Source organism: Ips typographus, linkage group LG1, assembly GCF_016097725.1.
Source record: "Ips typographus isolate SLU linkage group LG1, UJ_Ityp_2.0, whole genome shotgun sequence".
Lineage (NCBI taxonomy): Eukaryota > Metazoa > Arthropoda > Insecta > Coleoptera > Curculionidae > Ips > Ips typographus.
This window is the reverse complement of record NC_138422.1, coordinates 29,839,049-29,854,744: the sequence shown is the minus strand read 5'-3', so window position 1 is coordinate 29,854,744 and position 15,696 is coordinate 29,839,049. Positions and strand designations below refer to the sequence as shown.

Below are 15,696 nucleotides of genomic sequence, written 5' to 3'. Positions count from 1 at the left end.
AATTATAACATAGTATTTGATTCCTTTAAAGACGTAATGTTTCGACAAGCAAGAAATGCTCGAGATACAAAGCAAAAATTATTACAAAAAGATCCTACTAAAAAAAAGCAAAGTTCTAAAGCTTTCACACCAACTGAATACCAATCCATTATTCAGTTGTTTGATGAAGATACCCCGGCTGGTTTACAAAAGAAGTTCTATCAAATTGCTGCTGTAGAATTGGCATGGCGAGGCGGAGAAGCTGTTAATTGCTTAGTTGACTATTTTCAAACTGAATTGGACAGGTAAAGAATTTAAATCAATACAATAATAAGCTAACTGTAAAGTATTTTTTGGCTCTTAGGAATAATTGAATACAATCCAGTTTTTTCGAAAACAAATCAAGGTGGAGCTAAAAAACAGGCCGAAAGTAAATGGTTGGTGGAAAATACTATAAATAAAAACATCTGCCCTGTCAGACTTTTTAATAAACTAATCGCTGATTGTGGACCAAGAACAGCAACAAACCATGGTACAAAAATAGTCCTTTATGTAGAAATGAAATTTCAAAGTGGAGCCAAAAAAGTTGGTTTAGACACAAAAAGAATAAAAATATCAAATCACTCTAATCGAGCAACTGCAGTAAGCAATCTTTCTTTCCACGGTGTTGAAGAACAAGAATTAATAAAGATAACGGGTCACTCTAATGCAAGTTCTATAAAACCATATTTGCAGCTAAATCCCGACCATCATTTAAATATTATTGAGAAAATGAGAAACATTCATTCTGAACAGATTCTTGCCAGCAGTAGTACTCTAGCTCCCTCAGCCACAACAACTATAACTTCAAATTCAGCAGCTGCAACCACCTTAAGCAATGAAAATCTACCACCACGTGAAGTGAAGCAAGAAAGTAAAGACTCTACATACTCTGTAATTTATCAAAATTGCAATTTCTTTACTAATTGTCAAACTTTAGGCCTGCTTAAATGTTAATGTAAAAAAATCAACATTTAATATTATTATTACGTTTGTGATGTTTAGCTTAATTAGTAGTTTTGTGTTGTTAAGTACTCGTAGTAGGTGTTCTTTTGTTAATAAAGCAAACGTTGAAAAATGTGTGTTATCAGGAAATAATCTTGACATATACCCCTCGGCGTTCACGTTTTATCACGTAAAATGTGCATTGGTAGGTTTTTTGCAAAATTTTTGAAAGAGGTTTTGAAATTTTGCAAAAAACCTACCAATGTACATTTTACGTGATAAAACGTGAACGCCGAGGGGTATATGTCAAGATTATTTCCTGATAACACACATTTTTCAACGTATTACTTATCATTTTTCAGTATGCTAATTCTTTCTCAATTTACAAGTTTCCACCAAAATTTTTTCCCATCCTTTCTAAGTAAAAAGGTACTTTAGTAAGGTACTAACGTAATTCAGGCAAAATACTACTCAAGTGAAAAATGATATATTACACCAAAAATCATGAACTTAAATTGAAAAATACATTTTCCAAGATAAAACATTTTTAAAACACAATTAAATACTTGAATTCGTGGCGGCCTGTATAATCGTCGTAATCAAATCCGGATCTTCTTGTTGCGGACCCACCCACCACATACAAAGGGCGTTTTCGTATGCGGTTACTTTTCGCGTGTGATGCAAAGGGTCAATAGCGTGATGCTGACCACTGGCCGTAGCTAGTATCGGTTTGTACGGATGCAAACTGACTCCGTTGCAGCTGTCGTTGTGAAGGCTCATCTGAAACACCGTTAACTTGAGACGTTTCCGTCCGAATTGTCACTGGACGCATTTACCAATAGTCGAACTATAGTCATCGAGTCCTAATTAAATTTTAAGTGATATTATGATGAAATAAATAAATTAATAGTCCTCGATTAAACAAGTCCGGATAGGTCACGAAACGTGACTTGATGACCAACTGAATTACGGCCTGTAAATATCTCCAATGTAAGAATGCATTTTTCAGAAAAAAACGCTTGACTATTCAAAGATTTACCTTTTCAGTTGGCACTACTGTTGAGATGGAAATTGTGCTCCATGTAGATATGTAAAAAAGTAAGTTTGTCTGGTGTCCTGATTTAATAGTCAAAAAGCTTCGTATTAGTCATGTTTTTTCGCCACCAAGTGGCTCCAAGCAAGCTCAAACGCTATCGTAGGACACAGATGTGAAGACTTGTGAAGCGAAAATAAAAATCAAAAGTGCAACTTAACCATTAAGTCTAATTTACCGAAGGCTACAACGCAACCTCCAAGAAAACCAAATTAGTTTAGACGAATTGTGGTTACGAACTGCTCCATGAAAAATATAATCTTACGTTAAACGTCACATAATTTGTTAATTGTCAATTGTCCAGTCCACTTGTGCGCCATTTACGTAAATTTCAGCACAATAGTACAATTTAGACAACTTTTTGATGAAGTTTAAATACTAATTGACGTATTTATTTATGCTTGTCCAACTTCCAGTTTCCTACAAATATTATAATACGAGCGGTCAATTTCCGCCTCGACAGTAACCCAACTCCAACATACGATCCGATTATTATAACTTTAGTTGCACGTCATATTTCAAGGGATAGTTTTTTTATTACGCTCTTAAAATATGTTGGCAATAAAGTGCAATGTTGTCTGGTTTATCATTTTCTTGTTACCGAGCTATTTTGATGATTATCTCATTGTCTCGAAGTGTCAAGTTTGAGATAAATAGTTTTATGTGTTATTTGTTATGAAAAACGGTCCATTTGTGGACAAACAAAGCCGTCTAAAAACTGGCTCCAAAGATCAATGGAAAACCAATAAATTTGAATTAAGTCCCCAGCTGAAAATAATTTTATCTCACCTATTTCCCAAAATTTGGACACAAATGCCGAGTAAAACTCTCAAAACTCCTAACTCAGGACATAGACTAAACGATAAGTACAGACAACCAGGGCAATATAATTAAAGAGGCACCCAAAGAGGAATTGACGCTTCAAGGGCTTCCTAATGTATGGCTTCAGTTGTAGGTAAACTGTAAGAGATGGCGCTAATACAGCTCGTCATTGCAGACATAGTTGCCAACTTTTGCAGTATAATCCGCTTTCTTTTGCTATCCCATCTGAACTGAGTTAAGAAAGCTTGAATTTTCAAATAAATTTGAGTTAAATTACTCGTATTTTGAAAACTAAACAAGATAAGAATTTCTGGTGGACTCCAGAGATGTAAAAGCGGTTATTTTCAAGGGGGAAAATTTCCATTTTTGGAAATTTACCGGAAAATTATTTCATGTTTAAATGAAAATTTTCCATGATAGGAAAAACCACTGTCAATCTTGTCATTGTTATTGTCAAACTTATCATGCATTCTAATGAGATAATTTAAGACATCTAAATGATTAAAAGTACATTAAACTTTATTTGAATCAATATTGGATTGTTGTACAATTACCTGACCACTTTAGCCGAAAGCAGAAATTCCCAATTTGAGCGAAATTTTGGTGCACTTTTCCAGAAAATCTAAGCTTATTTAAAACATCCTGTATAGAACCACCGTATAACAAAAGAAAGCTAATGAACGGGGCTATCACGTGACGTTGAGCGGGCACGACTAAGTTGTCCCGTTTAGCCGCTAGAGGGCATCAAAGTTAACTCTCGTTTTTTTTCAGTTTTTGCTCAATATCTCGGGAACATTTCAGGTTAGAGGTTTTATCACAAATGCACCTCGATGGGATGCAACTTTTACCTTCTATACACTTTTTTGGTACTTTAAAAAATTAAAAACTGGAATTGTCAAGAATTTTTAAGGGTGATACCTTCTGATTTTTTTTAGAAAATTTTGTATTTTTAAATTTAACCTCAACTGCTTAAATATCTTCAGGTTAATAGTACAAAAATGACGTATACTGTCATTTTGCAAGGGTGCCACGCCCTAAAGTGTCAAAATTAGCATGATTTCAAGGTAATCTCCGAAACAGTGCCAGTTAGAGCAAAATGTACGTCAAATTTGTGTTCCCCACGTTCAAATTAGTTAAAAAAATCACTTTGATTAAAGAAAATCCAAATTAGTCGCCGTTAGTATAGTAGGCCTGAAAACTCCCTAATTTAGATTAAAATTCCATGCACTTTTCCATAAAATCGTCCATAACTCGCTTGTTTAAAACACCCTGTATAAAACCACCGTATAACCAAAGAAAGCTAATGAACGGGGCTGTCACATGACGTTGAGCGGGCACGGCTAAGTTGCCCCGTTTAGCCGCTAGAGGGCGTGAAAGTTAACCCTCGTTTTTTGCTCAATATCTCAAGAACGTTTCAGGTTAGAGGTCTGAAAGTTTTGTCAAGAAATTTCAAGTGAACATTTTTTATTTTCAAAATGAACCTCAACTGCCTGAATACCTTCAGGTTAATAGTAGAAAAATGTAAAAAACTAATTATTTTTGAATTTTCCAATTTTTACGGAAAATTACCAAAAATGTTCTGGAAAAATTTCCATAAATTTTACATCTCTGGTGGACTCTTTTTTAACGTCAAAACAGAATCCCGAAGGGATCACCTGACCGTTGTTTAGTTTTAAACTGATACACTAAATCACGTATCTATTTGTAAGATTAAAATGTCATTCTTAACGTCACGTGACAGTTTTTATGTTTAGACTATTTTTTTCCAAATCGCGTGACTTTTTTAACGTCAAAACATATCCTGAAGGTCACGTGACTTTTTTAGGATTAAAAATGGAATTTACAATGTCACGTGACAGTTTTAAATGTCATTTGAAGGATCACGTAATCGTTTTTCAGTTTAAACTGATATTTTTAAAGACACGTGACCCTCTTTACAGTGCAAATGGCCACGTGACAATTTTCAATTATTTTAACGTCAAAACGAAAACCTAAAGCTCACGTGACTGTTTTAGATGTCAAGGTATTATTTGAAGAGTCACCTGACTCCTTATAATGTGTAAATGGTCACGTGACGATTTTCAAAAATAAAATATATTTTTAAAGGTCACGTGAATCTTTTTTAATGTCAAACCGAAATCCTGAAGGTCACGTGACTGTAAATAGAAAAATAATTTAGACCGTTTTTCAGTTTGAACTGAGATTTTTTAAATTACTTGACTCCTTATAATGTGCAAATGGTCACGTGACGATTTTCAAAAATAAAACATATTTTTAAAGGTCACGTGACTGTTTTTACAGTTCATAAAGTCGCCTAAAAAAGTCACGTGACTCTTTTTTAATGTCAAACCGAAATACTGAAGGTAACGTGACTGTAAATAGCAAAATAATGTTTAAAGGGCCACGTGACCGTTTTTCAGTTTGAACTGAGATTTTTTAAATTACTCGACTCCTTTTAATGTGCAAATGGTCACGTGACAATTTTCAATACTCAAATTTAATTTTTTTAGTTCACGTGACTCTTTTTTAGCTTCAAAACGGATCCTAAAGGTCACGTGACTTTTTTAAGATTAAAAATTGATTTTATAATGTCACCTGACAGTTTTGAATGTCAAAATGTTATTTAAAGGATCACATGCTCGTTTTCCGGTTTAGACTGATATTTTTAAAGACACACGTTACTCTCTTTATAATGCATTTTCAATTACAAAACGCGTTCACTTCAAACCGGAATCCTAAAGGTAACACGTGACTGTTTTTGATGTTAAAAATATTATTTTTAAGAGTCACGTGACTCTTTTTACAGTTCATAAAGTCGCATGACGATTTTCAATACTCAAATTTTATTTTTAAAGGTCACGTTACTTTTATCTAATGCCAAAACGAAACCTTGAAGATCACGTGACTGTAAATGGCAAATTATTATTTGACGGGTCATTTGCAATAATTAAATTTGATAATTTTAAAGATTACGTGACGTGTTTTTTAGTTTAAAACTCTAAATCTCGTGACTCATTTTAAGGTACAAATGGTCACGTGACTGTTTTAAGATTAAACATGGAATTCAAATGTATTAAGTATAAAATACCCCCCCTTGATAAATATTGAAAAATAAACTAATAACAAATAACTAAACTAAAAACACAACGAAGTGAAACACAATAATTAAAGACAACACACACAAAATCTGTTAAAAATCTGAAAAAATGTGATTTGTCAACTAGACAACGCCGCATTAAAACTGATGTTTTCCACCAGTCAAATATGCGTTTAGTGGTGCCATCTCACGCTGCTTACTGAAATTAATTTTCAGTTCCATTGCCACTGTTTGTCTATACTTATCATTTAGTCTAGGCTCAGGATATTCTATACAAGCTTTAACTAGGCTTTCCCCACTCTCAACACTACAAAAGTTTGTTTAAAACGCAAAAACCAGTCAGATCTTGGTTCTGATATTAGATGTCAGATTGACAACGCCGCCCTATGTCACTTCACCTCGATAACGTACCACTAAAGTTATAGTAGCCGGACAGTACAATTTTATCGCTTCACGAGGAAATTTAACTGTACTCGTAGTCCATTTTTCGTCCTCAAATGTCAAGTACATTTGCGGTCTAGACAATACTTTAGTCATTCAATTTTTTTTTGACTAAAAATCAGAAATAACGTTGTCGTTTTCATCTCATTATACCTGGTTTGATGATGATTTTTCACACCTTGCAGCTCTGTTATTCAGTTACACTTTTATTCTTGCTACAAAAGAGCCGAATGTTACAATTTTTAAATCAGAAAGTGAAGCTAAATGTTTGTGAAGTCTTACCAATAAAATGGGCCTGTCCCATTAAAAAAAAATTGTTTTTTTATTTCATAACTACTTTGACGGATTGAAAATATTATACCCGTATTTTTTTGTTTTCAAAAATATTAAGTCTAAATAGAAAAAAAATGATGATAAAAACTACATTAATCTCATGTTTTAAACGCCCGCCGCCGGTGACGTACTACACTATCAACCAATCAGCGACAAGAAGTGAAACAGATGGCGTGCAACAGCCAATAAAATCGCCCAGAATTACGTACGTCACATGCGCGCCAAAACAGATCTTTTAAATTTAATGGACAAATTCAAACTAATATAGGAACATTTACGACCATAATTTTTTCTTCAAGAATATGAAAAATTAGTTTTTTGATCCTATTCTTTCGATTCCAATCATTAAAACAAAAATTTATGATATGTGGGATAGGCTAGGAAGGAGGGCTTACCTTAAATATCAAAAAGACCAAATTCATGATCATTACAAAGTCAGCTCAACAACAGGAAAACCTATGGATCAACGGAGAACCGATAGAGAAAGTTAGCAAATACAAATACTTAGGAACAACGGTTAATGAAGATAATGAGTACACCGAAGAAATTAAAGCAAGAATTGGACAGGCCAGAACCATATTCAACAAAATGAGGAATGTGTTATGCAGTAGAGATCTTAATCTACACCTTAGAGTCAGAATATTGAGATGCTATGTTTTCTCGGTGTTGCTATACGGGATAAGAGAGTCATGTCCACCCAACTTGAGAATAAGTTGGGTGGACATGGTAACAAACGAGGAGGTACTGGGAAGAATGAGAAAAGAAAAGGAAATATTAAACACAATTAAAATAAGGAAGCTGCAATATCTGGGCCATGTGATGAGGGGAGATAAATATGTATTGTTGCAGAACATTATGCAGGGAAAGATACAGGGGAAAAGAAGCAGAGGAAGAAGACGTATCTCTTGGTTGAATAACCTGAGAGGATGGTATAACTGTAGTTCCACTGAGTTGTTTAGAGCTGCAGCATCGAAAGTGAGGATAGCCATGATGATTGCCAACCTTCTGAGAGGAGATGGCACTTAAAGAAGAAGAAGGGATAGGCTCATTCTATAGATTATAATAAAGAATTTTGTGCAATCAAACCATAATAGCAAAGCTGCAATCTAAAGATGATTGTTTTCAATATTAACTTTGAAAGTGTGTAATGTAAGAAGAAAATAAAAAACGACAACGCTAATAATTCTGTTATGTACTGTATAAACCGCATGAATTTGACTTTCTTTTAGATCGAAAAATGGTAAAACCTGTAAATTTAAAATCCGGTGTAAATTTCACTCACCTGCATATGTACGCTTGGGTAATGTTGTTCGCTTACGTTCCATACTTGAACCTTTCCGTCAGAACCGCCCGACACCAGCCACTTGTTATCCATCGATAAGTCAATAGTGATCCTCTGATTTGTGTTGCATTCTCGAGTAAGCACAAACATCGGCCTTCCCGGTACCTACAACATAAAATACAGACGGTTGATTAAACTGCTTAGATTAAAGCGTCAAAGGTGATTTCCTTGAGTAGAAGTAAGTAGCTCTTACACGCAAATCCCAACAAATCAACTCTTTGTCCTTTCTGGCGCCACTGTACAGTCGAAAACCGTCCAAGGAAAAAGCTAAAGCCGTAATGCCTCCTTTCTGTCCTTGAAGCTTGCACAGGTGGCGAAAAGATCCATCGCTTTGGGACACCAATTCCACCGTATTTTTAACAGTTCCTGCAATGTTTTACTCGATAATGTAGCAACTAAGACACAAACAGTTTTGTTATACCTATAGCAACCACACCGGGCTGAGCTTGACTTGCCACTATGCAGGATGCCTGATGGCTGATGGGATACTCAACATATTCTCTGCCAGGACGACCCGTTGCGAATATTTTCACGTTCTTCTTGTAGCCCGAAAATACGTTTTGGCCGTCCGCGGAAAATGTAACGCACATAGCTGACTCTAACTCATCCACTGCGTTATAACCACGATAAGAACATCTCAAGTCGCCGTTGAAAGCGTCCCACAAATGTATTGGACCCTCGTGACCACTTGAAAGCCAGCTGAATTTGAAAAAAAAAATTATTTATTGTTGTTATTTCGTAGGTTATATCCCAAGTTTTATCCGGTAAACTGCGCAAGGATGGTAAACAGTAAAGGATTGCTCAATTTTGTTTCCCGGTGGCGAATGGACAGTTTTTTATGTTATTGATTAGGAAATTTAATGAGAATTCCAAAAATGTGCTTAAAACTGTCATTTTCACACCACAAATGGGTTTTACAGGCGATTTTGTCCTTGACTGTCCATTCAAACTGCGTTTCTGTTAGTTCAAACTTTGACACTGTTTTTCTCTCTGACTGTATTCAATTTGGTAGTGTTTTTTTAGGTTAGTAGATAGGAAATTTAATGAGGATTCCAAAAATGTGCTTAAAACTGTCATTTTCTCACTCCAAGTGAGTTTAACAGACGATTTTGTCGCTGACTGTATTTTCAAACTTTGGCAGCACTTTTCTCCCTGACTGTACCAAATTTAGTGATATTTTTTTAGGCTATTGGATAGGAAATTTAATGAGGATTCCAAAATTTTGCTTAAAACTGTCATTTTCACACCACAAATGGGTTTTACAGGCGATTTTGTCCGTGACTGTTTATTCAAAAGGTGTTCCTAGCAGTTCAAACTTTGACACCCATTTTTCCCCTGACTGTATTAAATTTTGTAGTGTTGTTTTATGTTATCAGATAGGAAATTTAATGAGGATTCCAAAAATGTACTTAAAACAGTCATTTTCTCACTTTAAGTGGGTTTTACAAGCGATTTTATCCGTGACTGTTTATTCAAACGGTGTTCCTAGCAGTTCAAACTTTGACACCCATTTTTCCCCTGAGTGTATTAAATTTTGTAGTGTTGTTTTATGTTATCAGATAGGAAATTTAATGAGGATTCCAAAAATGTACTTAAAACAGTCATTTTCTCACTTTAAGCGGGTTTTACAAGCAATTTTGTCCGTGACTGTTTATTCAAACCGTGTTCCTAGCAGTTCAAACTTTGACACCCATTTTTCCCCTGAGTGTATTAAATTTTGTAGTGTTGTTTTATGTTATCAGATAGGAAATTTAATGAGGATTCCAAAAATGTACTTAAAACAGTCATTTTCTCACTCTAAGTGGGTTTTACAAGCGATTTTATCCGTGACTGTTTATTCAAACGGTGTTCCTAGCAGTTCAAATTTTGACACCCATTTTTCCCCTGACTGTATTAAATTTTGTAGTGTTGTTTTATGTTATCTGATAGGAAGTTTAATGAGGATTCCAAAAATGTACTTAAAACAGTCATTTTCTCACTTTAAGCGGGTTTTACAAGCAATTTTGTCCGTGACTGTTTATTCAAACCGTGTTCCTAGCAGTTCAAACTTTGACACCCATTTTTCCCCTGACTGTATTAAATTTTGTAGTGTTGTTTTATGTTACCAGATAGGAAATTTAATGAGGATTCCAAAAATGTACTTAAAACAGTCATTTTCTCACTCTAAGTGGGTTTTACAAGCGATTTTGTCCGTGACTGTTTATTCAAACGGTGTTCCTAGCAGTTCAAACTTTAACACCCATTTTTCCCCCGACTGTATTAAATTTTGTAGTGTTGTTTTATGTTATCAGATAGGAAATTTAATGAGGATTCCAAAAATGTACTTAAAACAGTCATTTTCACACTCTAAGTGGGTTTTACAAGTGATTTTATCCGTGACTGTTTATTCAAACGGTGTTCCTAGCAGTTCAAACTTTGACACCCATTTTTCCCCTGGCTATATTAAATTTTGTAGTGTTGTTTTATGTTATCAGATAGGAAATTTAATGAGGATTCCAAAAATGTACTTAAAACAGTCATTTTCTCACTTTAAGCGAGTTTTACAAGCAATTTTGTCCGTGACTGTTTATTCAAACCGTGTTCCTAGCAGTTCAAACTTTGACACCCATTTTTCCCCTGACTGTATTAAATTTTGTAGTGTTGTTTTATGTTATCAGATAGGAAGTTTAATGAGGATTTCAAAACTTAAAACAAATATTCAATTGCTTAAAACAGTTATTTTCTTACTCCAAGTGGGTTTTACAGGCGATTTTGTCCCTAACTTTTCTTTCAAATTGTGTCTCTGGTATTTTATATTTTGACATCCTTTTTCTCCCTAACTTTACTAGATTTTGTAGTGGTTATTAATGTCATTAGATAAAAAATTTAATGAGAATTAGAAAAATGTGCTTAAAAATATGTTTCGGCCACTCCAAGTGGGTTTTACAGGCTATTTAGTCCTTTAAAACAAAAACTGATTTATAGATACACCAGCCATTTTGTACTAAACAGTCTCACAACTTCTGACATCACACCAATCAGAAAGCACTTCAATCAGTTTAGTAAGTATTTTTCCAATTTTCTTTTACTAATATTTTCCAATTGTCTTGTTAATTTTAACAGAAATTTTGGTAAGTTGCTCCTGAAATAGTACATTAGTTTTCACTTATTTTAATACATGTACTTTTAAGTCAATCAATGATAATTAAAAAGGAAAGAAAAACACCTAAATTGAGAATATAATTTTTGTCCCAATATTTAGTCGCTAGGACACATTGTGATACAAACATTCTGTCAGATTGTATTGATTGAGACAACTAATCAGTTAGCTTTAGACAACACATTAATTGCTTATTAAACAATGAATTTAAACTTACCAACATGTTGCTGGATTACCACTATTCATTCCAGGATACCATGAATAATCATAAATTAGTCCAGATTCTGGAACACACACCGCAGGGTTCAATGGAACTATAGGCCTGCTTTGTAACACTGTCTCACATGAATACAAGTCTGCAGGCATTTCAAAAACATTCATACCGCCCCCCCTTATAACAGAAAGAAGACATGTGCCATCAGGAGACCACTTGCATCCTTTCAAGTAATGCTGATCTGCATAGTTTGGCCATTGAGCTCTTGCTAGTTCAAGGGCTGTGTTTTCAAAATTGTAGGTGGCATAAGCAAATGGTGCTGCCTCTGTATAGGCCTCACTGTATGCTTCTGCCTCTGTGTAGGCCTCACTGTATGCTTCTGCATAAGCTTGTGTGTCCACTGATCCATTACTTACTAAAGACTCCATCTAGTAAAGTAAAAACGGTTTGGTAATCAATAAAATCAGTGAATTTGTAGTGTGAATACATTACTTGTTAGCTTTACTAAACTCAAACATCCAAGAATACTGTTTTGGTCGACTGACTACTGAACAAAAATTTAATAAGAACTTATAATTTTAAGAACGGGGTTTCAAGTTCACCCTCATCAAGATAAATAGTTAAATCCTATTCAAAGATGAATGATCATTTGGCCCCTCAGCTTTTGGAGAGGTGAAAAAATAAGAAAAAAAAGTAAAAAACCAAACCTCTAATCAAATATGAAAACTGTAAGATGCTCCAGACTGAAATAAGAAAACGGTTCCGATAGCGATCTGCAAAACTTTTGTAGACCTCAAATAGTCCCAAACAAACTCAAACTGGAAATAGTAAAAATTCGGAAATTGCGAAACTCCATTCTGACACTAATGACAGTAAATGACAGACTGACAGAGGACGTAAGTGTTAATTGTCAAAAAAAAAAAAGACATTGAGGTTAGGGTTACATTTTGAAAGGCAGCAATCACAGTCAGCTGTTTTGTGTTGTGATGTTGAGTGAGTGATGACTGATTTTATGGGAGTCTCATATATTGGGGTTATTTTATCGTTCAGAGCGTTAATTAACTATCAGATATGAAGATTAATGAAAAAAATCTTTGCGCATATGCCGTTTCCGCAACTCCAACAGATAAAGAAGGCTACATAAACAAAAGGGGAGAAGTCAACAAGAATTTTCAAAGAAGATATTTTGTACTGAAAGGCAATTTGTTGTTTTATTTTGATAAGAAAGGCGATAAGGAGCCTTTGGGCGTAATCATTCTTGAGGGGTGTACAGTAGGTAAGTGTTTTTCCATCAAGTTTGTTAGCTTTGAAATAATCACTGTACCTATTTTGTTGTTTAAGTAAACTCTGTTGTTTGTTTTAACCTTGTCTACAGAGCAAAGTAAGTAAGGTACTTTAACCTCTTTTTATCAGTTATTCAAATTATGTCATTCTGATGTTACATTGACTCTGTTTTGTGCATTGAACTTGAGAAAATTTCAATAACCCATTATGGGTCAATTCATTACAAAGAAGTATTTCCTACCCTCATTTTTTCAAAATTTGAAGTAAATATTTGCTATTTGGCAACACCACATTTATGCTGTTGCTAGCAGCGTTGCCAAAGCTGCTAAGACAAAATTTCTGAACTGCCCCCAATGTATTCATTCAACACATCTACCCCAAAAAAGAAAATATGTTTGGCAACATGCTAGTTTGTTTTTCTCATAAATCAAAAACCCCTTGACCCATCCTAATGAAAATGTAAATTTTGGTTTTATGACATCCATCCAATCCAACACAAAAAAAGGGTCAAAATTATGCCAAACCTTTCTACCAATTTTCAATAATACAAATCAAGATACTGTGGAAATATGATAAAAAATTAAAATCCTGTTGACATAACAAAGTTTTTCTAAAAAGTTGTTATAAAAATACTAAAAATTATTGAACAAAAAACTTAATCTAAAACCCAGCCTAAGCTAATTACTATTCTATTGTGACGTTGTTGTAGAATTGGCAGAGGATGAAGAACAATTTTGCTTTAAAATTTTGTTTCATGGAACGAACAATAGAACGTACGTCTTGGGCGCTGAATCTCAAGAATCAATGGAACAATGGATGAAAGCCTTAGCGTGTTCAAGTTACGACTACATGAAGCTTATGGTTGCTGAGCTACAACGGCAATTGGACGATATAGAAGGTAAATTTATCCCGTCTATATTTATTTGTGATTGGCTTTCTCTGTGTATTTATAGATAAAGGTAAGACCTCCTATTTATCTATCTTATCACAAGTATATTTTGATATACGCATATAAAAAGGCTAGAAAATATATTTGGAAAAGTAAATGTAATATTATGGAACACTCAATTCTTAGTTATGAAAGTGGTAAAAGTACATTTTATGTTAATTTAGAGACACCAGTACCAGTATCTGCAACTGAAGCACGGAAATCTCCTGTAGCCCCGCCAAGGACAAGATCAAATCCTTTTAACAAAGTTGAAAATAATCCTGTTACAAGACCTTATTCAACGAGAAATGCAAGTAAGTTTTTTCCTCTCTGTTGTTTTTTTATTCATTGCAATGATGGTTTCAACACTATTTACAGATTCTACATCTGAAACTACAGAAAATGGTTTTTTAAGTTATTTATTTAAAATAGGGTGTAATGGAATGCTTTTTGTTGTTGGAACACCCTTTAACTAACTCATGTTTTGTCTTTACTTATTATTACATCAATTTGCGCAAATTTTTTAATGCTTTATTTTGTTTTTCTTCAGGTAAAGCAGAAGATGCTTTATTAATATATTCGGACGGTGGAACTAATCAAGGCGTGCAAAAGAATACTGTTATTACTTTTCGCGAGTTGCATAATTCGTACGGTAGGCCAATTTTGCAGGACTACAATATTTGGAAGAGACAACAACGGGAAATTATTGATCAGGCTGTTGGTAATCTGATCAGCCTATAAATTACATAATGTAAGGGCGATTTTTAAAACCTCCACTATTAATGGTTAAATGTATACCGGTAGTCAAAGTAAATTAGGTTGACGTCACAGCCGAAAATGTGCATCCAAATCCTCAAACCATTTACAATTTCAAAATAATAAAATTCAATTTTTTTTACCTCACAAGAGAAGTAGTTACTCAGTACAGATTTAAAAATATTTGAATTTGAGTTAATTTTACAGGATAAGCGTCTTTATGTACCTACATAGGAGTTTATTTAGCAAAACTGTCAGATCTGCCATGGTTATAACCAATCGCTTTTTTTGTATTAAAAACCCCAAAGCGGGTACTATAGGTTTTACGTAAGGCTGATTACAATAATATATTATTTATAAAATTTGGTTTGTGTATTACTTTATGCAAAGTGTTCGCCATGGATGTAAAATTTCCGGAAAATTATATTTATGCAAATTTTTACACATTTTTTAAAATATTTTTCTGTAATTAGAGTGCCAAAAATGTACGACAGACGAATCCACTTAAAAGTATAAACTACTGTGTCATTTTTCTTGTATACTGACTGATTTTAAACAGCTCTTCCCATGTATAATCTTCAATTATTTAGGATTTTGAAACAAAAGGGTGCTTTAATGCAGATTGCATGTGTCCCACATTGTTGTCAATTTTATGAAGTTTCCAGCTCTCTTTTAACTTTGAAAAATCTGATACTGCATCAATTGGATAAAGTTGACTCTGGTAACTTTTTTGTAATTGGAGATAAGGTGATACTAGTAGTCGAGCAACTCGGACGAACTGTAGCTGTTGAGACGTTGCATTGAGTTGATTTGCTCCGATACTTCGGTCTTAAATTTACTTGTACTGCTACTGATACACCTACGTTAGACATTTTAGATGTACTAGGTCTGTCAGCAGTTTGTTTTCTATCCTCCTGGCTCTCAAATTTATGTGGAACAACATTTGGTCTCATTCTTTTCTGTACTCCCATCATTTTCCACTCTGTAAAATTTTCCATATCCGTCTCCAACTGTCAAATAAAATAAAAATTATACATCACAAAAATAACAAAGGTGACATGTAAATTCTATTATTTTTGCATAAGCTTATGTAAGCTAGTTTCTTTATGAATTGGATTATTTGGTGATATTGAATAACAAATTATTATAAATATTTTAAATTTATCATTACTAACAATGGTAACGCACACTAATTGTCAAAAGTTTAACACAAACAAGAACCAATTCTAATTCAATATAATTTCATTAACTTTATGGTAGAAGCGGCAACGTCGCTCTAAGGTA

General features: G+C 34.0%; 3 protein-coding genes across 7 annotated transcripts in view; 1 reads left to right on the top strand and 2 right to left on the bottom strand.

The window, feature by feature from the left end:
• Positions 1-15,696, bottom strand: part of Trm1 (tRNA methyltransferase 1) — a 171,049-nt gene that overhangs the window by 49,447 nt on the left and 105,906 nt on the right. The window lies entirely within an intron of this gene.
• On the bottom strand, positions 1,435-12,306 carry WDR79 (Telomerase Cajal body protein 1 homolog). Of its 5 annotated transcripts, XM_081977339.1 has the most exons (8): positions 12,152-12,229; positions 11,937-11,991; positions 11,448-11,872; positions 8,513-8,790; positions 8,285-8,457; positions 8,032-8,196; positions 1,800-1,826; positions 1,435-1,743 (listed from the first exon to the last, which is right to left on the bottom strand). In XM_081977339.1, exons 3-8 carry the CDS (start codon positions 11,870-11,872, stop codon positions 1,522-1,524), a joined length of 1,290 nt encoding a protein of 429 aa, XP_081833465.1. In that variant the 5' UTR covers positions 11,937-11,991; positions 12,152-12,229; the 3' UTR covers positions 1,435-1,521. The 5 variants fall into 5 exon arrangements, with proteins under 5 accessions (XP_081833465.1, XP_081833457.1, XP_081833494.1 ...); XM_081977331.1 differs by lacking the exon at positions 11,937-11,991 and having other exon boundaries at positions 12,152-12,306; XM_081977368.1 differs by lacking the exons at positions 11,937-11,991; positions 12,152-12,229 and having other exon boundaries at positions 11,448-11,514; positions 11,575-11,699.
• On the top strand, positions 12,406-14,774 carry LOC145727770 (sesquipedalian-1-like). The gene is made up of 4 exons (XM_081977596.1): positions 12,406-12,720; positions 13,438-13,626; positions 13,842-13,970; positions 14,207-14,774. The coding sequence occupies exons 1-4, from the start codon at positions 12,516-12,518 to the stop codon at positions 14,395-14,397; spliced, it is 714 nt and encodes a 237-aa protein (XP_081833722.1). The 5' UTR covers positions 12,406-12,515; the 3' UTR covers positions 14,398-14,774.

Coding starts and splice junctions, on each gene's coding strand:
- LOC145727770 (XM_081977596.1), top strand. CDS start 12,516: ATGAAGATTAATGAAAAAAATCTTTGCGCATATGCCGTTTCCGCAACT. Junction 13,627..13,841: donor GCAATTGGACGATATAGAAG/GTAAATTTATCC, acceptor ATGTTAATTTAG/AGACACCAGTACCAGTATCT. Junction 13,971..14,206: donor TTATTCAACGAGAAATGCAA/GTAAGTTTTTTC, acceptor GTTTTTCTTCAG/GTAAAGCAGAAGATGCTTTA.
- WDR79 (XM_081977331.1), bottom strand. CDS start 11,872: ATGGAGTCTTTAGTAAGTAATGGATCAGTGGACACACAAGCTTATGCA. Junction 8,791..11,447: donor GGTAATCCAGCAACATGTTG/GTAAGTTTAAAT, acceptor TTTCAAATTCAG/CTGGCTTTCAAGTGGTCACG. Junction 1,744..1,799: donor TGACTATAGTTCGACTATTG/GTAAATGCGTCC, acceptor ACGGTGTTTCAG/ATGAGCCTTCACAACGACAG.